The following is a 26,344-nucleotide window of genomic DNA, read 5'->3' on the forward strand; positions in this document are numbered from 1 at the left end:
GACTCAAACGTCCTTAATTAGTCCACCAAATGTAAACATTTTCTATTTTGGGCAGAATCCAAGTATGCAAAAACATGCTCAACAATCAACAATACACTTGATTTGTATTGTACAGTCGGAACATTTTTATCTCTGCAATACATCAGTACGTGACTGGGTATTCATTAAATCATCTGTAGTTCTTAAACTATTCTTTTTTTTAAAAGGGTTTGTAATCCTGATAAAACGTTTCGTTCCAGAGCCCAGCCAATTGGCCATTGGTGATTGGATTTGCGAGGGAATCAAATTAATAAACTTGTCAAATATTACAACCCAATTTAAACAGTAAGCATAAACGCTGGAGGAGGCTGGTCCAGGACTGTGCTGTAAATTGCCATGAGCTTTTGACAGCACATGTGCACTTGGAAAGAAGCCCGGGCTCATGCAGAGGTGTTCGATGGAACAGAGTGGGGATGGACGAGCAGCAGGGAAGGATCCACAAGATCCTTGTTCTTAATGGCTTTTGGTGAGATGGCTGAAATAAAGTTTGTGGTGGAACATTTTGTTCTATGATATAAAATGTCTACCTTCTTGTGAGTTTTGAAGCTTTTCTGTGTCTTAAAGGTGAAGTGGCTAAATGAGACCACTGAAGTCCGCCTTTACAACCTCGTTGTGTCGATGGCTAATAAGCCTCTGCTGACAGGGTCTATATGTCTGGGATTACAACCAGCAACCAGAGGATAGCCGGGCCAAGACTTCCCCCTCTGGTTGCTGCTCATTGTCTGCTCACAGTCTGATTAGCATGAGATGTGAAACTGGATTTGGAGTTTCGGAACGACATATACAAATGGATTGTAGCCGATTTACAACACATTTTAATCTATAATAAGCAAAATCACACTCAGACGATGTATTGTATTTCAGCCTTGTGCTCTCCACACTGTCAACCTGCAGAAGGCATCCGATAGGTCCGCAGGTTGCCTGCAGATTCTCCCATCAAATGCAGGATCTGTTAATCTGTTTATGGAGATTAGGATTATTGCTCTTGGAAGCAGGAGAGGACGGGAGCCTCAATGCGATGTTGACTGTCATTGTATAAAACATGTATGTGTGCTTGAGTACACATTTTGTCATGTGAATATTAAAGCGCCATCTACTGTCTGTAGACAAGAAGTTATCAGCATTGTCCTATGTGAGATTAGTTCTATAAGGCAGCTGGTTTCTTCCATTTTCCACGTGCATTCACAACACTTAAACCCTTTATCATGCACTCCCATTATGGGGATCGATCACCTAAATTAAAACAACTTTCATCATTGGACCTTTGTGATGAATTTGAACGTTTTCCAACAACATTATATTACTTTGTTGGACTGCTTTGATTGTAGGGGGGAAACAATATGTTGTACGGTTTCCGTCGTATATTCTGCCATGCATCTGCAAGATGAGAGTCTAATCCATATTTATGTAACTTTCTAGAGTACTTGCAGTTAATGAAAATTCAGCATAGTGCTAATACCCTGTGGGAAAAACAGTGGGTGGTAAAAGGTTAACAGCGATGACCAACGCTCGTTTTGATGGATATTACATTAACGAAAAAAATAAATTAATTTGGACTTGATGCCAGGATGTTTTTGAATGTAAAACAAACAGTAATATGCAGCACGAGGCAACAACACGGTCGATTAACTTAAAAGTCTGCACAGAGCCTACCACAGGGGTGGCCTTCCTAATGAGCTCGTGCAACCATCCATCTTCTGGATCGAGTTCCACAAAGCCAGGAATGAGAATGTGCTCGCAGCAACACTGACAAAACGTATAAAAGGGGCCGTGCAACAAAACAACACAAATATCTCAGGGTGTGCTTTCTTACACGTCTGTGTGGTCACGTCTGCATTCCATGAGAAGAAAAAAAATCTGTTTCCTAAAGTCAAACATTCCTACCATCACTTTGGAAACAAAAATCAATGTATAAAAACATTTAATGAACCCCTATTAACAAATAATACGGTATTAAAGGAGCAATATACAACACCCAGAGCACTAATATCTAGTATTAATATAGTCTTGTAATCCAAGCTGCCCGTTCATACATGTTTGTGCATGTGAGCGTGCCCCACTGGCTAGCTCGAGGCCACCGCGCTGCATTGCTCTCATACGATGGTTACAGCTGATAACGCCGTCCCGACAGACAGCGTCGTCAGGGAAGCGTGACAGCCACCCTCCGGTTCCCCCCGTGGTAAACACTGTTAGCTCTGTCAGCACGTTGGCCTTAGTTTGTGCTGTTAGCATCATTAGCTACGAGCTGCCGGTTCATTATGAGAGCCGTTGAGAGTCTCAATCTCATATGTAGCACCTTTAAATGAATGGTTATTCAATAACATTACATAATCCTTCTAAAGTACAAGCACGTTATTGTGTTTATTTATTTGGTGTAAAATCGTTATTCATTTTTAAGTGGGAATTATTACATTAATCTGTAGAACAAGACACGTCGTGGCTTCGGTCTCTGACACCCACCAGCATGCACAGAGGCAGACAGATCCATAGATGGATGAAGAGAAAGTCATGGTGCTGTACCTGCAGTGAGTCGGTGGTGTGGGAGGTAGGCTGGCCAGCCTTTCCGTATCCCTGACCATGAGCTGTCAGCAGCCGGCCCGTCAGATCCACCGCTGCACGCCAGTTTTTACTGCTCTGCAGGGGAGAAGAGACACAGCACACTGGATCAGAAACACATGCCACGACCGACTGATGGAAACACAGAAGAAGGCCCATTGTTAAAGCACATGTAAGTGCTTCTAGCTACCATAATCACAAACACTCAAAAGGACACACCACTAACAAGGTTGTCACTCCGGAACAACCCCTTGGCTCTGGGTATTCAAATGCATCTATTGAACCACCCACATTTGTTGAAGATGGCTGTCTGCAGTCTTCTCACACGAGGACGGATGTTTCAGCAAATGTAAAAGAGAATCCCTGTTTAGAACAAGTTCGATCTTGTAAAATCACTGTCAGATAACTATAGTGTCCATTCCAACCCATTCGATTGCTTGGCTCCGGATCCCAGACATGCAGCGGGGAAGTGAGGAAGAGTTCACTGGTAAAGATACTATATTCAGCATCCAGCAGCAAAAGTGAACCGCAGTCCACCTGTAAAGCCCTGCTAGAGACAACTAACTCAAGCCCCTGCTACTACACAGTGTAGCAGGGGCTTGAAGTTTACACTTAACAGGCAGATTCTTGTTCAGTCTTTAAAACATCACCAGGTCTGGTCTTTGACTATATTGGTCTCCCATGAAACTGCTCCCCCTTTCCTCAAACAAGCCTCAACAGCACGATCAGATCAATTCACAATTCCAAGTGATCAGCTTCACCTTTCACCTGCAGCTCGTCACGTATGACCTGGGAAGCAGCTGTTCCAAACCAAGCTCATCTTCCACTTACTCAATAACACCGTCATACTGCTGATAATAGACTTGCAGATAGTCAAACATTACATTACTTCTTAGCACCTCTGAGGCTTGGCTGAAATCACTCATTTGAGTTTGTGAATTCCACATGTGAGATGTATAATCCATATAGTGTCACATTGGCAGTACTTTCTTCATGGTCATGTCTATATGTCGTACAATAAGTAATAATACCTACTTCATAACTACGTCATACAACCTGATGGATAGAACTGTTGACCTTACAGTTTTACAACAGACAGTCTGGGTAATCATTTCATTGGTTGCCTTTGTTTTTTCGTCCAAATACGTTGGTAAGTTGAGGTTTGTTTAAATCCTGTGTGATTATCTGATCAAAGTTTTTGTCCAATCAACAGTACAAACCCCAAATATATTTACTTTGCAATTAAATGAAACATAGGAGCAGAACAATCCTCACATTTTACGATCTTATCTTTGCTTGATGAAATGAGTTCAATGACACTATCCAATGACTAAGTGTTTCAAATCAAAATCCAATGCAATGTTTCAGCGTTCCCCGATAGGTGAGGACAATCTTAGTGTGACAGATAAGATTCATGGCATTGAAATGAATAGTACGTAATAAACTCAAATTGAAATGTACTTCATCTTTATCTGTGTACTATATACTTTTTATCTTTTCAGAGTTTTTTAATGTCAGATTTCAAAACCGTAAATCCCCAGTGGGCAAAACAAAAACAGAACATATTTGAAAGGGGGAAATTCTCAGTGGAACTGTTATGAAATAAGAAAAAAGTAGGACTTCTAAAAGACCAAAATCAAAAGGTGTGTGTCTTCTTAAGGCCTTGAATTTAGATTTAGAACAACTTTGATGCGAAATAAAGGGATGTTCCAGCAGCAGATCTTATATGACAGCGTTAACTCGAAACTGATAATGTGACATCTAATACTGCAAAATAAAAGCCACTACATATGAAATGAGACAGGTGTGTGTGTGTGTGTGTGTGTGTGTGTGTGTGTGTGTGTGTGTGTGTGTGTGTGTGTTTTCTGCCATCCATTGAGGCTGGAGGACAAAGCGCCCACCCACACAAACACAGTGGACAAGTAAGCGTGCATGCAAACACACACACACACACACACACACACACACACACACACACACACACACACACACACACACACACACACACACACACACACACACACACACACACACACACACACACACACACACACACACACACACACACACACACACACACACACACCTCCTGATATTAGCAGCATCTGCTACCACAGGAGGTGGTACAATAGGTAAGAGGGGGGCAGAGGTGGGGAAGTAGAGGGTGGGGGTGGAGTCACCCCACCCCATCAACACACATGACAAGGTCGGCTCGCCGATTGGGTCCTAAGTGCTGTGCCATTCATCACAGCCAGGGAGCTAATTAGGAGAGAGGAAGGGAGAGGGCTACTTTCGCTCTAGTCATCTTTATCATAAAACTCATCAGCCTCTCTGTTCTCTGTTGTAGCTTCCCTCTCTTCCCCATTCATCTTCTCTCCTTCCCTTCTTCTTCTTCCTCTCCTCCTACGCCTCCACCTTTTTGCTCCCGCCTGTTTCTCTCCTCCTCAGGATTCTCCCATACTTTCTTCTCCATCCATCTTCCTCTTCTCTTCCCCCCTCTCCCTCTATCATTTCTGCCTCCCTTCTCTTCCTGCTGTCGTTGCTTCCTCCCCTATCGCTCATTCCTCACCCCTCCCTCCCTCCTTGCCTCTTCTCTCCTGCCCTGTGCCAGTAGCTGCGCTGCCTCTGAATCTTCATTAGGGGGGGAAATGAAGCTGAAAACGAGGAGGCAGCCTGGATGGCCAAAAGCAGCTGCAGTCAGTCTCTCCCTCTCTCTCTCTCTCTCTCTCGCACATATGCACAAACACACACACACACACACACACACACAAATCACCTACAGTATGCTACAGTACACTGCTGCCCAGCCAAAGGGCATAAGAAGACAGGTGAGCAGTTCTAGGTGTCTCTGTGTGTGATTGGGATACGGTGTGAGTAGGGAAAACGAGAACAGTCAGTGGTGTACAGTAACACACACACACACACACACACACACACACACACACACACACACACACACACACACACACACACACACACACACACACACACACACACACACACACACACACACACACACACACACACACACACACACACACACACACACGAGAGGATAAAGAGTTTCATAGGACAAGCAGGATATGGATGGAAGATATCTGGCCCACATGTAGTGAAGGAGCACAGAAGTCAAAGTGAAAAAACTCTGGGCCAAAAGAGTTGGGCGAAGAAAAAAGCAGCAGTGGGTAGCAGAGTGGAGAGCAGGAGATGAGGAGAAGAGAGCTGAGGGCCAAGGGAGCTGCAGAGAGGCACCGCAAGGAGCCAAATTAAAAAAAAAAAAAAAAGCTGGAAAAGTGAACTTCAGCACAGGCCTTATGTAACGATGCTGCATTGCTGCTACGCATAGCTTTATGCTCGTATGATCTTACACCAGCCTATAATTTAAGGTCTTGAACCATACTGACCAAAACCCAACACTACATTAATACGGGACGCAGCTGGCAGGCTTTGTGTTCTGAGAGGCGATCTTCTGTGACCAGTAGGTCACAGGGTCAGTCTCCATTGAGGATGGCGTATGATTGTGAGCGGCACTGGGCGAGATAATGACGGCTCCACTGTCATCTCTAATGGGTGAACCTGAGCTCTGACCCTGCTGATGTAAAAAAGTGCAAGACAATCACAGACTGGACTGTTCAACATGAAAATCTAACTAATCTACAGTCTCACCTCCAGCTGTCAGCACACACTGACTGATATTCATACCCTTCTCTAATCGAACATCTTTTCAGTTTCACTGGGTCCACTATCACCCTAGTGTTAGTCCACAGACCTGGTGTACAGTATGTCCCACTTTAGCCACACTGTGTCCTGCTAATCTGTGATCACATGCACTTCCCACAGCAGGGGAAAACCACACTTAGCCACATTTGCATTGTTCTGCATACTGGCATCTGGGGATAACCTGTGATAATCTCCTCCCCCGAACCAAGCAGTGTCTTCCACCAACACCTTTTAAAAGACGGGTCCAACGGAATGGCAAGTCAAAATATGCCTTGAACCGGAGCGTTTAGATAGGACTTTGTTTGCGGCGTAAGGCAGCGACGGTGTTGTTTAGATAGCACCCTGGCTTTGCAGAACGAGTGAGACGTCCCACAGCGAGGCTGCGGTCTCGTTTCTGGATTCGTCGGCCGCGTGACGTCTTCAATGAGCGCCGGAAATCTGATTAGCAACTACGAAACTACTTTTGCCCGTCCCGCATATTTAGACGACTCTTCAACCGCAAGGGAAGTGGCTGTACATCATAAACGTGTCGATGCTCGGATACGCTTTGAGCTCATTAAATCCGCCGGCGGCGTGTCGCCCTGGTAACACGTCTTCACTACGTCACGTATTTTCTGCCTCGGAGTGTTTAGATAGAACGGCGTATCGACTCGTTTGCCTCTGATGCAGCTCTGTGACTCCCTCCATTGGCGTCTCAGAGGCGTAATATTCTGTTATGCCTTTCTGCCTCGGCGAGCGTTTAGACTGACGACGGGGCGGAATAACGGCATATACTCCTCCAACGAAAAGGCGGTCTAAACGGGGCTTCTGATTGGCTCAAAGCACAAGGTAAAGTGGGGAGAGCAGAGAAAACATCATCTCTCTTGATAAAAGACAAGAGACTTATATAGCCGAGTGTCTCTGGTTTGGACTGGAGTTTTCACTCTCATGTTATTTCAAACAACAGACAGAACGCTCACTTTTTACTGATTGGATTTGATCTGTGTTAACTTGCTGCTAATCTAACCAAACAGTTCCCGTTGATGCTGCTTCAAATCAAAAGCTATCCATCAGCAAACCATTGGGACGTTTGTTTTGGGGGGTTGTGCATGTTTGGCTTTCAGTGTACGGTCGACAGACAGGCAGACAGACAGGCAGGCAGACAGGCAGGCAGGAAATGTGGGGAGAGCGAGAGCGGGTTTCAATGTAACACAGCGCTCATTGTGAAGGAGCAATAGGAACTGTATTGTTTTACACACAGAGGTCAATATAAATTGGTCCGCACAACAGAAAAAATTAAAAATAAAATTAGAATCAATGCGTCATTCAATCATTCAATCAATCTTTATAGAGAACACCAATCATAACTATTACAACTGATAGCAGATGATAACGATGGCTGATCAGCTGATATTCATAAGATGCGCCCGTAACCTGATTAAAATGCAGCAATAAACAAAGGCAACAGAAAAAATAAAAGACATTTACTTTGATATGCGGCGGCAAAGCTCATTGAGTCAAAGGAGCGCCGGAGTGAAAGGAAATTACCTCTTGTATGTCACGTCAATTTTGCTTAAAATTGAACCAGTTAGTTACCGGTTAATGGCTATTGGGATATCAAAAGCAAAAGTAACTAACAAACAAACTAACATCAGCAGGATTATCAAGTATTGCAGGGAATGAATGGTAAGAAAAAGAACCCGTCACAGTCCCCTTGTGTGGTTTGTATGAACCAGGGCGGCTTTAAAAAAGACAAGATAACAACACCTTTAACCATGCTACGTCGTCCCATCAGAAACACCTGCCAACACTGCTTGAATGGCTGCTTGCTTGTGCAGAGCTCGACTCAGCATGAGTACAAAAAGCATCATACATTTGTGATTCAACCAAAGTACACACTGCTGGTTCCATTGTTATCGGGTTTCTCTGTGCTAAACAATGGACTCAGCATGCTAACGTTGATGATACTGCTAACTGCTGATATTTAGCAGGTAATGTTGACCATGTACACCATCGTGAGGCCTTTGCACGCGAGTCATCCAGCAGCGAGGGAGCTTGCGAGTTGGTGCCAATCCAACTGGTAGAACACTTTGAAGAGCTTGTGGTGCGAGAAGCAAAGGGGATCACCGTAGCTGTTGGGGTTCATCCTCTGGGCACCAGTGATATCTGTAGCATTCGTTGAGATAATTCAGTAAAGTGGTGGACTGACTGACTGGTGGACTGATTGATGCTAGGATGGCAAAACTGTTCAGGTGAACTTATTTCTCATTAAAGAACATACAAAGTCCGCCATGAAAGATTGTCCTGAATGCCATTAAGCATACAAACCACGCTGTCACTCCACAGGTTTGGATGATTTCAATTAACAGAAAAGGCGTTGGGAGGACATAAAAATAGAAAAACAATAGGCTCATGGTGATTAATAATTTAGCTCGGCTCAAATGACTCCGCAATAAGGCATAATCAGATCCCCTCAAATCAAATGAGGAGGCATTACCATGGTGATTTATTGGCGTGATATTAAATGAGGAATTGACTACAGAGGCTTGGTGAAAGACGTGTGCGTTGAGGATATGTAGGTTTGTCTCCAGAATGATAGTGGGGAGGTTTTCCACACAGAACAGAGACACCAGACAAAAGAAGGAAGATAGAAGAGAAGAAAGAGGGGAGAAGTCGGTAATGATCCCCACAGAGTGGCAGTGAGTCACTCATCAAGGATATTCAAATGAGAAAAAATAGATATTATTGTGCCACATTTTACTTTAGCACACAGACTGTACATAAAAAGTGGATGTAGTCATCGTGGTGTCACTCAGTTCAAGGACCTGAAGCCTTGAGTTCCGGCCTTTTGGCCGTCGACATCTTATAAACTAGCATTTGTGACCATAAACTTACAATGTTTACGGAGATAATAACTCAAATGAGAAGCAGGGTCATTTTCACCTTCTCTTCCATGCAATCACACTTATTTTTGAAACCAGACGAGTCGCCCCCTGATGGTAAGCAAAGACAATGCAAGTGTAAGTGGCTGTAAGTGCCCACATGCTTTGATAAAATACGTATATTACAGATATTTGGCACCAGTGTATGGATAACATATCACATGAGGAAGTGAAGACAGTGATACCCTCTCCTATTTATGGATGTGACATTTTTGCCGTGTCATCATTCATAGCTATAAAATAATGTGTTCATAATCAAACTGCTGACAAGAGATCTAATTTAGTCTCAAAAAGCACCACTATTGATGAATTTAACTTTAAAACGTAGGCTAAAAAATTATTTCTCAACCCAAGAACGTAAAGTCAGTGAATAATTATGTTCATGATAATATTCAATTTCAATATAGGCCTTAATTAAGATTTTTTTTGCCATTATCAAGCTGCCCTAACTAAAAAAATCTCACGCCTAAAGCACGTTCAGCATTCCAGAAAACAACTTCATCGATTAGAATCGACTAATCCTTCTGTTGTAGCATTAAAATGCTTCACGCCTCCGTCCTCACGCCCACTCTTACAAATGTGTGCACTCAAAACGTGCACACTTTACGTCCTCTATCTCCCGTTCACACGCACACACACACATATGCCTAATTAGTTTCGTAGCAAGTTTAAAAGGGTGAGGCTTCTAAAATGTTTTGATGATTGGATGTTCAGTGTGCCTCTCCTTTGGTGATTAAATAATAAAAAAATAAAAAAAACCTGCATAACAAAGCTTGATGAACAAACGGACGCCCACGTGTTTTCTCGCAAGACCCCAAGCCTCCGGGCGAATCAGACATAAAGAGCCTTCCTCACACCAGCTTCGGTTAACACAGGGAGCTCCCGTGCTATTTCCATTGTGTGGGAAAATAATATTGTAATACACTAAAAGTGCTCGCTAGTCATTGCCACAGTGGCTATCTTTACTTTAATACCCCTGGAATTGGTCTAAAGACACTACAGGACAGTTGCTGGGCTACTGTACAGATATGAACTTCACACAGCAGCCATTTTCTCTCCCGCAGGCGTTCGCTGGATTCTTCAAACACAGTATCGCGGAGAGACGTCGAGACACAAACCACCATAATGTACTATGTGAAGACACCCTACTCGCTCATGGCTTGGAAGAGAACTCCGCATAACACTCCCTGAGATGGCCCGACTCAGCTTCCAAGTTCTAAGCAGTGCTCCTCTGGGTAATATTAACCACTGATTGACGAGTGTGCTCCAGGATAACTTTTGATGGTTTGGTTGTCAACAATAACAGAGTGTCCCACTTGCCTTTTCCTCGGAGAGTGCTGCTGAACGCTGCTTTAAAGAGAACTTCTGTCTCAGGCCTGATTCACATCCAGCCGACTCCTGAAGTACAACACACACCAACTTTTCCCAGACCTGAAGTTGAAGCTGACCGATTTGCCTCGGCTCCTGACTGGCCATCATTTCAGGTTTGATAAAGTTGCACGTACAAAAGTAATTACTGACAATTGGGAGCACAGTGAAGCCCGATGGGGAGGATACAATCAGCTGTCAGACTAATTAAAAAAACATTTCTTCTTTAAAAGATTTGTTATATTTGTTAGAACAGACACAAAACTTGGACATAGAGACCAGCAAGGGGCTGATAATGACACACACATACTAGTTCTAAATACAATAAATGAAAGTGTAGGTAAACTAAACCAAAGGAACCCTTTGTAAGGACAGTTTAAGAAAAAAACATGCACACCATTTACTAAATTTCATGGCCAGCCAATAGTGCCATTACTGAGATATTTCAGTGTGGACCGCAGTGGTGGAGAGAGGCTAAGAGCATGGCTGAAAAGTAGCACCTGCTGGTCACCTGCTGCTGAAAAGTAGCACCTGCTGGTCACCTGCTGCTGAAAAGTAGCACCTGTTGAATACGAGGCATGCAGTTTTCCTTTGGCTTAGAGCAGCGAAAAGACTGTATACAAGAAGTGGATGTAGTCATTGTAATGGTATATCAGTAACTAATAGCGGATGGTTGCGACTGTAGCACACAAACCGCCAGCAGCGGTATGTTTCACTAAGAACTGTCAATTCCCGTTGGGGAGTAGGGCTGTGAAACTCTACTGGCCTCACGATTCCATTACGATTCACCTGTCAACAGTTTGATTTTGATCAAAGTCAGAAATCAGACTTATTATTTGCTGCTTTCAATAATCCAACCACACCAGTCTATAATGTTAAAAGCTGCATCCTTTCTCTAGCAGTATCTGTTTGAGCCAACTCAATCATTATAAAACTAAAACGTAAATCCTTCTCCTTCGCATCCAATGGTGCTGTAATCTACAACCGTACATTTTCACATAGCAGCTCTAAGGGCAATGAATGCCTTTGCTGCACGTCTTCCTGACAGAACACCACGGTTGAATTTCAGTCTGCATGCAACACTGTCAAAACAGAGCAGCTAACATTGGTAGCGAGAGCAGCAGGTAAGCTGTGCAAGCTCCGCCCACGATGAACTACAGCAATTAGCAAGACAATGACAGCAGCACGCAGTAAGGACTCACTGAACTGACATTTAACCAAACTCACTGCATCGATGCAGAATTGTTCACGTCTGCCATGCAAATGTGACCTCACACTTCTTATGGAGACGGGTTATTTCCCTGTGGAACAGAAGTGACAGCTGTGGCTCAGAGGTAGAGCGAGTCGTCACTTTTACGGTTCGATCCTAGTCCACATGTTGAAAAGTCCTGGGGCAAGATACTGAACCGGATACTGATACCGAAGGCTGAAGGTGAATGAATGTGTGTGTGGATGAGTGAATGTTGACATGTAGTGTGAAGCCCTTTGAGTGATCAGACTATAAGTACTAAAGCGCTCAGCATATTCCACTAAAACAGAAGCTACAGTTAAATCCGAGTGTCACTGTAATAACTTCTAACTCGGTGCATTAAAATGATCACCAATGGGAACGGTGGCAAAAAGTAGAACAACATGTTGGCAGCACAGCACGCCCAACACCCTCTGTACTTTTACATTAGGTCTGTCTGAGCATATGGCCGCCGCCAACGTAAACAGAGAAGGTGAAAACAACTAGCACCAAGGTTCAAACATGCCCTTCAGGGCTACAAAGCTGACGGTGCATTACCCACACACCCCGGCTCCCAAGTGGAACCGGTGGTGGAAATGACAGCTATGTAAAAAGGTTACGATAATGACAAGGAAAGGTTACAGCAATGATATCAAAGTGTGATGCAGCAGCTGGGTCGTTGCAGTGATTATGGGGGTGTGTCTGTCTGACCCAGCCAAGGTGGGTCTCTCTCTCTCTCTCTCTCTCGCACTCACACACACTCACATATATAAATATATGCTGGCCCCCGGCCCAGACGGCATCACACTGTGGGAGGAAAGAGAGGTTAGACGCTCTGGTGGATGGTGCAGAGGGGAGGGAGGAGGAGATGAAGGAGACGGAGGAAAGGAGGGGGAGAGAAGAAGGGTGATTGCTAATGAGAGAGACAGATGAGGCCAGCCCAGGGTGGTGCTGAGCCAGGGACTAGTCTACTGCTGACCACACCACAGAGGTCACTGGAAACAAAGGGAGACGTGAAGGGGAGGCCAGCACAGACGAGTAAACTGAGTCCTCGTCACATTAGACCTCAGTAACCAACATTTTCTAACATAGACACAAGTTAGAAACTACTTCTCATTATTTTGCACATCGTTAAATGGCTGGAAAATCAATTTGAACCAGTTGACCCAGTCAACATTGTCCATACCTAGTTGACAAAGAGAACACCAAAAATAGGCACAGCAAGACTGGGGATATGATATGCTATGGGATGGGGATGGGATCAGGAAAAACAAGCAGTAGCAGTGGATGAGAGTCGGGTGGAGATGTGGTTCTCATAACTAGGTTCCTGGCAACGTTTCCAGAGATACGTCAGCGTAAACTGCTTGATGCTCCGTGAGAGGAACACCGATCTTGACACACGTTGCATTCCAGAGGAGCCTTTTTGAGTTATTCATTAAATACCTCGTATTGTTGCACATTTATGATATTTTTCTGACTTTAACTTAATTTCAATGTTCCCCTCCTGTTTTTTTTAACTACTTTTTACTTTTACATTTTGCTTTCTCTATTCTGTATCTTTGTAAACTGGATATCTTTGGGTTTTTGGCGGACAAAACAAGCCCTTTGAAGATGCTAAGTTGGGGTCAGGATCCAAAGTTAGCTACGCCACATGTTTGCTGTCACCAAAGTTAGCGACAACTTGGGCAAAGGCTGGCGTGACCTCATCGGTGGACCAGCTATTCTCATTTTAATGACAAGCTGCTCCTCTGAGTTTTGCTTTCTTATTGAACTTAATAATTCTAATTGACTTAAATACTTATTGACTGAATTTGTGGATACAATATTTTAATGTGCATCTCCTAGAAGTAAAATAAAAAACAATGTTAACTTTCACATTACTGCTAATGAACAAATGTGAAAATGATATTTAAAATAAGGTTCTCTTCCTGTGAGTTCAGTGCATTTGGGGTTTGGATCATCAGAAATAAGTATTGAGAGACAGAATGTCCACATTCACCACATGATGGGAGAGAGACATAGAAACACAGAGGTGAGAGAGGAACTAAACCCTACAGTTTGGGCTGAAGAGCCTCCACCTTGGACATTCAAAATTAATCTTCACTAATACTCCTTTATCCACAGTCTGCAAAGTCAGGAGATGTTGGTTTAATAGCAGGAGTGGTGATTGGTTGGTGACGAAAGCTTCCTCCATATACATCACCTGGCTCCAGATCAGTGAATAGCACAAGTGAATTGTATTGCCTGGTTTAAACCAGTAGGAGGCAGTCCCTATGCATATTTATAACACGATATATAGAATTCAACTACTTTTACTAAAATGTCAAGATTTGGACCTGAACCCATCACGACTAAATACCCATATGCATCAGCTGGAAAGGGGGTTTGAGGTTTCGTTACTCTTTAAGGCTTGTGTGTTATAAAATTAGTTTGTGTAATCAGAGCACATGTGTGTGTGTGTGTGTGTATGCATGTATGGATGGAGGGAGTGTGTGGTGGCAGTGGGCGCAGCCACACTCTGGCTCTGCAGCATGACTCATTCTGCCAGCTCATAGCAGAGCTTTACCACACACACACACACACACACACACACACACACACACACACACACACACACACACACACACACACACACACACACACACACACACACACACACACACACACACACACACACACACACACACACACACACACACACACACACACACACACACACTACAATAAAGCTCTATGAACTATCTTCATCCAAACAAAGGGACGTAGACAAAGGAAGACCACAGCGGACCACAAACATATTCTAAAATGTGTTTATACATGTAGAGTACTTGATACCCCGACATGTGAATATGATCACGGACGTAATTTAGGGGGGGGGGGACACAGGGGACATGTCCCCTGCACTTTTTCAAAAGGCTGTTTTGGTCCCCTGCACTTTTTACCGTCCAAAAACAATGTTACGCTATATTAAACAGAGACGCGTCAAGCGCTAGGACCAAGCGGAAAACGGCTGCTCAAACTGAAGCCTGTTTCCCTTAGTTTAGACCGCCCACAAGCTCCTCGATTGGCTCTGCCGTTTCTTGTGTGATTGGCCGTCCCCGCTGTCACTCCATCTTGCACACCGACGGTCTGCTAGTCTGCGGTCAGGAGTCCTACAGGAGTCCGCTACTGGAAGTTAGTTCACGTCCGCTAGAAGGATTGTAATATCAGAGGTTTTATTTACATTAACGTTTGAATCGGTGTCCATGTGTGTGTTTGGTAATTAGACGCAGCCAGGATGTCTAAAAAAAGAAAAGTGGACATAAGAGACTTCTTTAGAAGTCAAAGTGTAAGTTACTCAAAGAAAGGCGTTACACCCATCCTGCAACACCTTCACTGGCTCCCAATAAAGCAGCATATCCACTTCAAGATCCTCCTCATCATTTACAAAGCTCTCAATAATCTGATCAATAACATGTATTATTATTATTATTGTTATTATTACTATTGGATTAGAATTGGGTGATAATGTTTTGCTATGTGATTTACAACCAGTCAAACCAAAAAAGCAATAGCACTACTACTAGAAAACAGTGAACTGAAAGAGTTTCATTAAAAATACTTGTGTCCCCCCCACCTCTGAAATCAAAATTTCGTGAATATGATCACATACACACTGATCAGCTCTCTTGACAACAATGGCCACATGCTTACTGAAATGTCAACTTCCCTGTGTATATGTGTGACTAAGTGTGTGTTTACATGTATGTTCTGCTAGGGCACATCAAAAATCTACCTCCCCTCCCAGCCAATGAGCTACATCACCAGCTTTGTTTGTAACTTGTCCTACAAGTTAGTAGATTTCATAATGTATTGCTAATTAAATCATATGAATTCGAGTAGATATGGTCGTGGATGGAGAAGGCAGATGGTGTGTGATTCATTCAGTCTTGGGAGTGACTCAGTCAGTGATTATTATGTCAACAAAACCTGCTCTGATCAAGAGTCACCTCCGGTTCCCAAAAGTGAAGCCAAAGCCTTTCAAAGTGGCTTAAAGTTGAATTCTCTCTACTGGCCATCAGGGGGCGACTCCTCTGGTTGCAAACAGATGTCTGGTTGTATAGAAGTCTCAGAGAAAATGACCCTTCTTCTCACTTGATGTATTACCTCTGTAAACATTGTAAACATGAGTTTATGGTCTCAATAGCTAGTTTTGCGAGTAAAATAGATGCTAACGTCCCTACCGTCGCTCCCAATGCTATTTGCTAGTGAGATTACTTCAACACTTGAATTATGAAGCTAACTAGGTTAACTGCTTCACAACAGAAGCCAGGTGGATCCAGGTCCAGTGAACTAGGGATGCACAAATACCCCCGATACTGTATTGTGTAATCATATTCATAAAAGTACTCTGATACAACTTCGCCTGTGTGCATTGATGTGGACTACTTTCACAATAAGTCTCCACTGCATCAATTAGTTCAGCTAATATTTGGGAATGTAACTACTTGTACTTGGTCTGTAAAAGAAGTAGGTGCATCCCTCTTTAAGAACAAACAGAGCTCCTAATTATTAGGGAGCAGGATTTGTTGGCTCCTCATTAGGTGATGCCATGAGTAGAGAGGTTGTCCTTCAGCGAGCAGCCCCGGGTTCAAGCTTCTGTGTCGGCAATAACCAGCCTTATTGAAGTGTTGTTGAACAAGGCACTGAATCTCAAAGAGCAGCAACAGAGCTGCTCTGACCTTTGGACTCCCAGCGAGAAAACGAGGGGAGTGAAAAGAGAATTTTCTTTTCGGGGATCACGAGTCTCAAGTCATACAGGTTTTACTTGCTTTAAAAAAAAGTCTTTGGTCATGTCTGATGACATCATGTGCTAATCTGTAGGCATGAGGCATGAAGCGGAATATATCACAGAGGCAAAATCTAAGCCTTCCCCCCACATTTGTAATGCTATTAAAAATGACACATAAGACCACGAGCAACACAGATGTGGAAATGCAAACAGAAACGTTAAGTTCTGTGCATCTACATGACTTAGGCTGAGTACAGACCACAACAGAGCTAGCAGTTGTGTGACGCTGTACTTACTGTATGTACAACTAAAGTTGGTGTGCTAACAATGATAAGGTTAACCGTATATGTATAAGTATGCTGCTTATACTTCCTAATTAGCAGTAAACACAAAGTAAAGCTGAGACTGATGCCAGTAGTATGGAAGTATAGAAGGGCACTAATTGAAAAATAATGCATGGAGTCACTAAATGAAGCTGTCAGTGTTGAATTTGAATGACTACGAGGTGACCTCTCCCCTCAAGTTTTCCCTCAACGCGTGCCTTGTGCTCTCATTAGCTGTAGCTGCCCGACAGGTCAGATATTTAGCCCGCTAGGTGATGCATCGGCGAGCCTCTCGTCTCGCGTCTTCGAACAGCGAGCGCCGGGCCAACGCCAATTAGCCTCTGATCTGGGGGCTTTTGATGGGAACCTCCAAAAGCTATTGGTGAGTGGAAATTCAGGGCTAAAGTTGTGTAGTTTGAACTACACCAGCCGTCTCAGATGGCCTCTTCCACATGACTGTGTGTGTGTGTGTGTGTGTGTGTGTGGAGGAGCTGAGCCCTCGGTGAAACACCCACACAGAGAGCACATATTATATATATATATATATATATATATATAGATAGATAGATAGATAGATAGATAGATAGATAGATAGATAGATAGATAGATAGATAGATAGATAGATAGATAGATAGATAGATAGATAGATAGATAGATAGATAGATTATATATTGCTACATTTTGACTCTTGTCAAAAGTTCGGCCTGTATATGAGCAACAAAATAATCAGCATAAAATCATATAATTGATCAACATGCTAAAACTATATTAAACATCAATATGCCAAATTAAATTACAAAATAACCAATAATACCATGACATCCATCCATCCATCCATCTGCTAGAGAATGTTCCAACGTTTTGTCCCACCCCAGCTCCAGCACTTTATTATCACCAAATAAATAACTCGGATGATGATGAAGACATCAAATGAGATGAGTCTCAAGATTTAAACCCACGGTAGCGGAGTGTGTGCTGAGGGCCAGGTGAAGCCCTCCTCTGCCTCCATCACACACACACACACACACACACACACACACACACACTCACACACTCACACACTCACACACTCACACACTCACACACTCACACACTCACACACTCACACACTCACACACACACACACACACACACACACACACACACACACACACACACACACACACAGTTCTTTCTTTGCTTGTCATTCCTTGACATCTCTCCTGTAGGCCTACGTTACCTTCCTGGCTCACTGTCTCTCCCCTTTCTTTTGCCTCTTGCTCCAGGGAGCCACCCACACCAATTGGCAGACAGCGTATGATCCTCTGACACACACACACACACACACACATTCACCTACACCATATAGTGCAGTTGACTGCAAGCTGAAAGTACCATCTTGTGTGTGTGTATATATACACCAAGTCCAGAAGGCCCTTGAAATATGCACAGCAGTCCCATGCATAATACATGGGCACAGCAGGGGAAGAGAACTTGTGAGTCGGGTGGATCTCCACCTCTCCATCTCTCCACTCCACCCCTCCTCTTTTCCCTCTCTCCACCACAGCGTCTGCTGCTGCTGTGCATATGTTTTAAATAACAACTGTCTCCCAGGGTCATTTGTGGGTCAGAAATGATGATGGAGGGAACGCATGAGGTCTGGAGAGATGGATAGAGAGATAGATGGATAGAGAGATGGATGGCAGCAGGAAGGGGAATGAGGCGGGACTGCCGGTCACAAACAAAGACAGGCATTTTTAAGCTTGGCAGAAGAATAGCATGAGAATGTAATATGAGGAGAAAGGAGACGAATGATTGGCTGTTTTCAGTCGGGTGAGGCCTGACCACCCAACAGCTTCAGTAGAATGGGTGAAAGTACAGGCCGACTGCCAGAAGGTCAGACACGCTGCACAAACCGCAGGATGTTAAGCTGTTATAACCTGCAGGTGGTTTTGTCATTTACCTTCAGAAAGGGAGTTAATGAAAGCAGCAGAAAGCAACCGCTGCAGTATGCGTAGGAACCTATCATTTCCATGGTGTGGAAAACACGGACGGAACGGTGATTGGTGATGGTGTGATGGTGGTGAAGGTGGGATATCGTGGAATTTGCCAGAATGTGGATGCAGTTTCTGAAAATCAGAGGTTTCCCTTCCATTATAATTTTTTTCAAAGCATCTAAACCGCAAGAACAGAATGTATGTTTGTGTGTTTTTTTTAAATCACATGATACATCCTGTATTTTCTTAAATCAGGCTGTAACTTTCACTTTTCCACCATGATGTCAAGTCACTCATGATGATATTCACAATGATCCTGATAATAGAAATGTTACTTATTGTGAGTGTTTTTTATCCAGATCCACGATAGTGTCTGGATAGTCGGGTCAATCACTGGTGCACTACAGCCCACATTGTAGCATCTGGCTGCAGTACTACAAGGCTGAGGGGGGCAGTCAAATTCAGAAAAGGAAGAATTGATTTGATCGGCTTTATTTTAGCCAACAAGCTCTATTAGACCACACCAGTCCTGGATCAGCCCAGACCCGGACCTGGATCAGCCCAGACCGGTCCTGGATCAGCCCAGACCTGGTCCTTAGAGTCAGCTTGGGAAATCTCTAATCATTCTTATTCCATTAAACACCTTACCTGGAATTATGAGATACACTAGATTGTTCATGGCCTTTGCAGGTGCACTACAGTCCAGTTCCACACTAAACTCCTCTTATTAGAGCCCTTCATCTTCCGCTGGGATGTCCAAACATAGCATATACATATATTTACAAAAACATTTGTATACAGCCAAAGAAATAAAAAGTGTAGACACTGGTCATACAGTAATTCAGTAATAATAAGTAGAAAATAATGACAAAGCAACAAGAGAGCGTCTCTCAACGTCTGCTGACAGTGTGTAGAAACAGACACAGGGCATGCATCACCACAGGTATTAAGTTTGTCTCAAATTCTTTCCTAAGTTTGTAAAATGGATTCCCGGACATGCTGTGTAGAAAAAGGCAGCGGGAAAATGCCGATGACAACATGAGGTTTGATTTGGAGGCTCATCAACTGATGTGAATCATCTATGTTTGGGTCCAGTGAACAGAATAAAAGTGTGATGTGTAATGTCACTGTTATCAAATAGAACTGCTGTTTATTACAGTTGTTTGTTTCAGTGATGAGCGGGTCCTTCCACGAGTGACCCGAACTTGGCCGATGCTGTCATCCAACCCTTCTCCACTCACAGCAGATATTTGTGGTCAGCACACGCTGCATCTTCTCGAGATTAGTGTCATTCAACCAATGATGTTTCAGAAAATAATCATTACTTAATATTTACATTAACCTTTCGCTAATATTTGACTAATATGCTTAGATTTTATTTTAACTGCCTGCATGCAAATTACTAAAACATATTTTTGTCTGACTCGTAACCGACGAAACCAAGACTCAGACTAATCTAAACTTGCAAATCATGCAAAGACGATGTAAATGAGCACAAACGAGCACCAAAGCCAAACTAATGATGACTATACTACAACAGTAAAGGCAAGGACACACAGTCAATGATGTTCTGAGCCTCAAAATTGAACATGAACAAATAGATGGAAACCATGCACAAAATGTAGAGTGGGTGACTTACGATGAGGCGTTTGAGGCCTGTGAAGGACTGCTCCACAGAGTTGGCAGTGAGGACCTGGCGCTTCATGGCTGCTGGTTCTCCGAGGAAACGAAGCATCAAGTCTTTGACGGCGTCACCCTGCAGCAAAACACACAATTAACATCATGCAACAGACCGTAAGAAGTGCACAAGTAAAAGACCTCAGCATTCTCATGTCGGTATTTACACTGAGATGCAACAACCTGAATACAACCTGCAGTATTAAATATATCAGATCAGTAGTTACTCTCATTAACCCTCTGAGACCTGGCCGACATTACCGCCTTAAAGAGGCTGTAGCTCAGTCTTAAAGCTAGAGTGAACTAGAGGGACATCATATGAAACTAGATGGCAGAATATGCAAACTATGCCATGACGGCTTGTCTGGGAGGAGGCAGAATAACATTCCACAGTTAGGGTAAATGTTGGCAAGAATTAACTGGTATGGTGATTTTCGAGGGGACCTTGACTTTTACCTTAAAGTGATGGTTTGGAGTAAAATGCACCCTGGGTAATTTCCACCATGACATCCAGCCAAATACCCCCTGGTGTTCACAAGTTTCACACGAAACTTCTTCATACTCTCGCGTGAAACTTGTGAACACCAACAAAGAAGAAGCTGGGTAAACACGGAAGTGCCGTCTACGCAACAGCGGTAGCTTTAGCAGCTTCCAAGGGGGTATTTGGCTGGATGTCATGGTGGAAATTACCTAGGGTGCATTTTACTCCGAACCATCACTTTAAGACATGGAAATGGATTCTATGGGTATCCAAAAGTCTCTCCTTTACAGATATACCCTCTTTTTGCTAATCCCATGTAGTTTAGGCAAAAACCAAGCAGTTTTTAGATGCAGTGAAGAGTATTATTGTCACCTATTCTTGGTGTATTGGAGCATTTCCAAATTAACAACAATCTTGGAATTGCAAAAATTGGTTATGACCGGAAAGCTGACAATGAGCACCAATTTCTTGGTTGTAAATTGAGAATAAGGGGGTTTCTGAGCAGTTTCCAGAACAGAAGTGCTCACCATCCAATTGTCAAAAAATGCAATTCTTACAGAAATCTCAACGGTTTTAGACACCAAATCACAGACTGCCTTCTTCTGTGGTGTTCCTGGAGGTCTTTCTGTCTTAATGTGGAATACTGGTGGGATATTTGATCATTTTTATAAATTCTTAAGTGGTCAAAGTGAGCAAAAAAAAAAAAAAAAACATTTGTACAGAATAATAATCAGTGAAACACTATTCAGCCCAAACAGGAATGGACCAAAAAAGCAGACTGCAGAAAATGCTATTTAATCCAGCTTTAGAGTGGATCTAATTTGTTTGCTGAAAACTGACTCTTAGTGGGCAAAAAAACAAGATGACGGTAAAAAGAGCCTTGATTTTTATTCATTTATTCAAGCACGCATTCAAACACAATGAGGGGATAATGAACACAATCCAAGCTGGGAGGTGGACGTACATCCTAAGATTCAATTGAATAAATAAGTGAACTGATGTTTCATCAGGGGTCGTTATTATGGATAAATGTTGCTGTTGAAGGAGCTCAGAGGATGTTTATGAGACATTAACATGATATGGTGACAGCAGAGCCCAGGAAGGCTGCGTGTATACATGTGCTTATAGAGAAGTGACAACCGTCTCCACACTAGCTGCTGTGCCAGAGCAGTTCTGACTGAAACCACTGTCATTCTGTGAATATTGTAGATTGTTAAAATTTGTAAATCAAATCAGGATGATCAAGGTGGAGCCTAAGGCTGCTCTATTTCTATGTTAATATATTTATTGCCATAATAGATCATAGGCTTTTTTTTTAACATATCCCAGCAATCTTTAAAAATAATGCACAAAATAATGCACAAAAAATGCCTTGTAAGTGTTTCCATTATTACTATAAAGGTTGTCACCTTGGAGCCTTCTGATTAGAGCTGAGTGTTGTGACCAAAGCTAATATCATTAGAGCACAAACAATTTATTCATTACTTGATGAAGCAATCCTCTCAAAATTAATCAGCAATAATTTTGAAAATTTACATGATTGTTTAATCTAGCAAAGATGGCAAGGATTCTCAGCAGGTATTGTGTCTGTAGACCTTTAAATATCATAGTGATTATAATAATTCTTGTTTCTGATATCACCTTGGGAGTCAATCATTGGAAGACACATTTATTTAATTTAAACAGATGTGTCTAACAATGAGTCAAGTCATAGCTTGATAATCATTGATAACTAATATTAAGCCTTGTTTTAGCTTTGGTTTCAGTAGTATGTGTTCTCCTTATGTTAAAGGACTACTTCAATGATTTACTACTGCACTTCCACAACGTAGGGAGCCTTGCAAAAGATGATGTGTCAAGCTCCAAAACTGGATCCTACATTTCCCATGATGCAACTCTATAGAACATTTTTTTTTACTTTCCCTGTGTTGAAGGGCCTACCAGACAAGTACAAGTGGGTCCTTCACAAAATGTAAAATAGGGGTTGTGAAACTAAGTTTGTTTGCATTTATTTCTTAAATATCTTATTTAACACATTTGTTAATTAGATACAGGGCAAACATTTCTTTATTTGTATTTTACCTGAACCTGAGTGATACCTTTGTAAATGTTTAACTGGTTAGCTGTCATGACCCTTCATCCTTAACCCATTCAAGTGGATCAATGACCACAGGCCGGATACTGCTTACCTATACATTTGATTAAGTCAGCAGGCATCATTACGTTACATGTTGTAATGACCACTCTGTTGATAGCCAGCTGTTTGATCTTCAGGCTGAGATGTATTTGGAGATGACAGTCTGATGCTGCCATACTGTATGGCTGTACTGCAGCAGCTTCCTACTCAAGCTATCTGTCATCAATAACTGTCCATCAGCAGCATCACTTAGAGTTTTACCACATCAACGTATCTCGGGTGCCTCAAATCAGAGCTGACACAACTGCTTTTCAGCATTTTTCCATTTCTCGTTCATGTGACCGTGTTCTTTTGGCCCCTTGATGAATGGCGCTTGATAATGCATTGCCAGTCTTCTAGTAGTAGCCATAATAAGCAAAGTGAACCTCAATTGTAACACTGGTGGAGTGCCCTTTCAAAACAAGACATTCATCTCCATCTCCAACTTATATACTGTTTTGAATCACATACTGTAAGAGGAGGCTTTCAACATGATACACTGTACTTAGGGCAAGTGGAAACTTTCCATGTGAATTTATGGGAATTAATGGGAATAAACTGGGATTTTTTTTAATTGATGGTTGGCTCTTCAAAGGGGACTTGAATATAGCTGAGGAAAGTTATTTTGTAGCATAATCTTGACTAAAACAAACAGATGCCATTCAAATACACTTGAATATCCATGCCATTCCTCAACCACATGCACAGAGCACACTGCTTAGTGCATGGCTATTGAGACCACGCCCCCTACTGGCACTGTGCATGCCTCCATCACATGTACAGAAGAACACTAGAAGACTGGACCACACTTTTGAGCCTGAAGCACAAAGACTATTGAAGGCACACATTTGAGCTTCTGAACTAAACAAAGTGAAGTAAGTTTTGATGCTATTATGGGGAAATATATTTATTTTATTAAAGCTCTAGTCTACGATTTGAAAGGTTTGAAAAAAGCCACACACACACACACACACACACACACACACACACACACACACACACACACACACACACACACACACACACACACACACACACACACACACACACACACACACACACACACACACACACACACACACACACACACACACACACACACACACACACACACACACACACACACACACCCCTCCCCTCTGTGCTCCTCCGAGCTTGTATCGTTCTCCCCTCGCAGCCTCCCACCTCCCTCTTATTTTATGGAAATAGTTAACTAAAATGTGTTTCTGAAAACATTTTAGGAGAGTAATAAGCTATGCAGTTGCTGAATCTGTCTTTATTTTAAATCGACAACGGTCAGTTTCAAAGATTTTCGAGAGCTTGTGGGAGGCGGCCCTCCGTCTCTCGAAATTCGCCGCTCCGCGACGGCATTGGACGGCTTCTTACATAGACAATGAATGGGAACATTCCATTCCATTTTTTAATGAGTGGGGTTGGGAGATGGTATATTGAACCTAACATTCCTGTGTCTGACTTCACCCATGAAACAACTAATTAAAACATGTTCTGTTCTACTTTCAAATAAATCTGTTGAAATATCTGTTGAAAACATTTTGTATGGATGTTTCTTATGACTTCTGTTCATATTTATGCTTGGATATAATATATTCCCAGTTAGTTCCCCTAAATTCCCATTAATTCCCATTATTTCCATGGAAAGTTTCCAAATATCGAATATTTCCAAAATTCCCAAGCTTAAGTTCCCGTGGAAATTTACCGGGAATTTCCCGCCCCTTTGCAACCCTAGCTGTACTAGTGCTTGTCCTACCTGAAGGTTGTCGAACTTGAGTCCAGGCATGGTGGGTCTGTTGGTCTCTACATAGGCTGGGCTGTACTGCTGGGTGGCCACAGAGATTAACACCTTCCTGGTCTCCTCAGATGGTAGCCAGGCATCATGGCGCCTGTCCACTTCACTCAGGCTCAGCGCTGTCGCAAATGGATCATCGCTGCCCGAGAACACAGCCTGGAGCTGGTTGAAGGGCTGCGGCTGAGTGGTTGGGGCTTCGGTTGGAGCTGTGGCTGCTTTAGGTGGAGGAGGCTGGGCCTTGGCAGTGGATTCAGTAGGGGCAGGGCCAAACATCGAATTAGGGGTGGGAGCACCAGAGTCGAGAGTTCCCCCAGGGGTGGAGATAGAGGAGGAGGTGGAAGAGAGCTGGCGCTCTGGGGTGGGGGCTTTGGCCGCTGTGTTGGGGCCGGGAGGGATCTCAGCATTTGGGTTTGAGACCGAGATGAAGTTGGAGGGGACGGTAAAGGAGTCAAAGAAGTCCGAGGCTGGGTTGACCTGTCCGTTGTCAGTGAAGAACTTACTCAGGCTGGGGCTGGGCTGGCACACGAGGGGGGCCGTCAGCTTGCTGGGGGTCACTGCCTCATTGTTTGCACTACCACTTCCCATGCTGAAGCTGGGGGATTTGATGAGGGTGGGCTGGAAGCCATCCGGTACCAGAGACTTGGGCTGGGTTCCATGGCTGAATATGGTGCACACTGGCACGGGTTCCTCTTTTGGGCTTATTTCTTTAACCTCTTGTGGTGCTGGTTCCACACTTTGAAGATCAAGTGGGCTCTGTGCATCACCTTGAGGTGAAAAAACAGCTGTGACTTCCTCTTGTGCGTCCGACTGCTCCTCGTCCATTTTCTCCACAGGGCCGCGTTTCTCCTGTTCCTCGACTGAAACTTCAATCTCAGTCGTATTCTGTCCAATCTCACTCGGTTCCTCTTTGTCGCCTGATGTCTCCTGTGCGTTCTCTTCCTCCTCTCCTGCATCCAGAAAGGAGTCCATGGGAGCCACATCGTCCTCCTCACTGTTATTAGGCGAGTCAGAAATCATGACGCTCTCCATCATCTGATCATTGAGCTTGTCCATCAGGCTCACTGAAGGTGTAGCGCTGCTGTCCTCCTGGGGGGTGGCAAACTCCCCGCCCAGGTCGATGCTGTCTTCCTGGGGAACAACAAGGTCTCTGGAAGGGGTCTGGCTGGTGGTTGGCTCCGGAGGGTCGGGGCCCTCCTTGGTTAAATCATCCACTGTGATGTCCAAGGTGACTGGCCGCTGAGCAGGAGCATCCCCACTATCCATCTTACTGCTCCTGGCAACTCAACACAGCAATAAATGAC

The 26,344-nt window shown here is 43.4% G+C and overlaps 1 protein-coding gene across 2 annotated transcripts in view; it reads right to left on the reverse strand.

Moving 5' to 3' along the window:
• The window catches only part of trappc12 (trafficking protein particle complex subunit 12), a gene marked incomplete at its 5' end in the record, with an annotated part of 39,347 nt that overhangs the window by 12,555 nt on the left and 448 nt on the right, over positions 1 to 26,344 (reverse strand). The window contains 3 exons of one of the 2 annotated variants that reach the window (XM_084013991.1): positions 2,560 to 2,673; positions 20,542 to 20,658; positions 25,005 to 26,323. In XM_084013991.1, coding sequence (XP_083870117.1) covers positions 2,560 to 2,673; positions 20,542 to 20,658; positions 25,005 to 26,306 — 1,533 coding nt within the window. The remainder of the gene's footprint in view (positions 1 to 2,559; positions 2,674 to 20,541; positions 20,659 to 25,004; positions 26,324 to 26,344) is intronic. The other variant, XM_084013990.1, reaches the window with a different exon arrangement.

This window comes from Eutrigla gurnardus (genome assembly GCF_963514095.1).
Source record: "Eutrigla gurnardus genome assembly, chromosome: 7".
Classification (NCBI taxonomy): domain Eukaryota; kingdom Metazoa; phylum Chordata; class Actinopteri; order Perciformes; family Triglidae; genus Eutrigla; species Eutrigla gurnardus.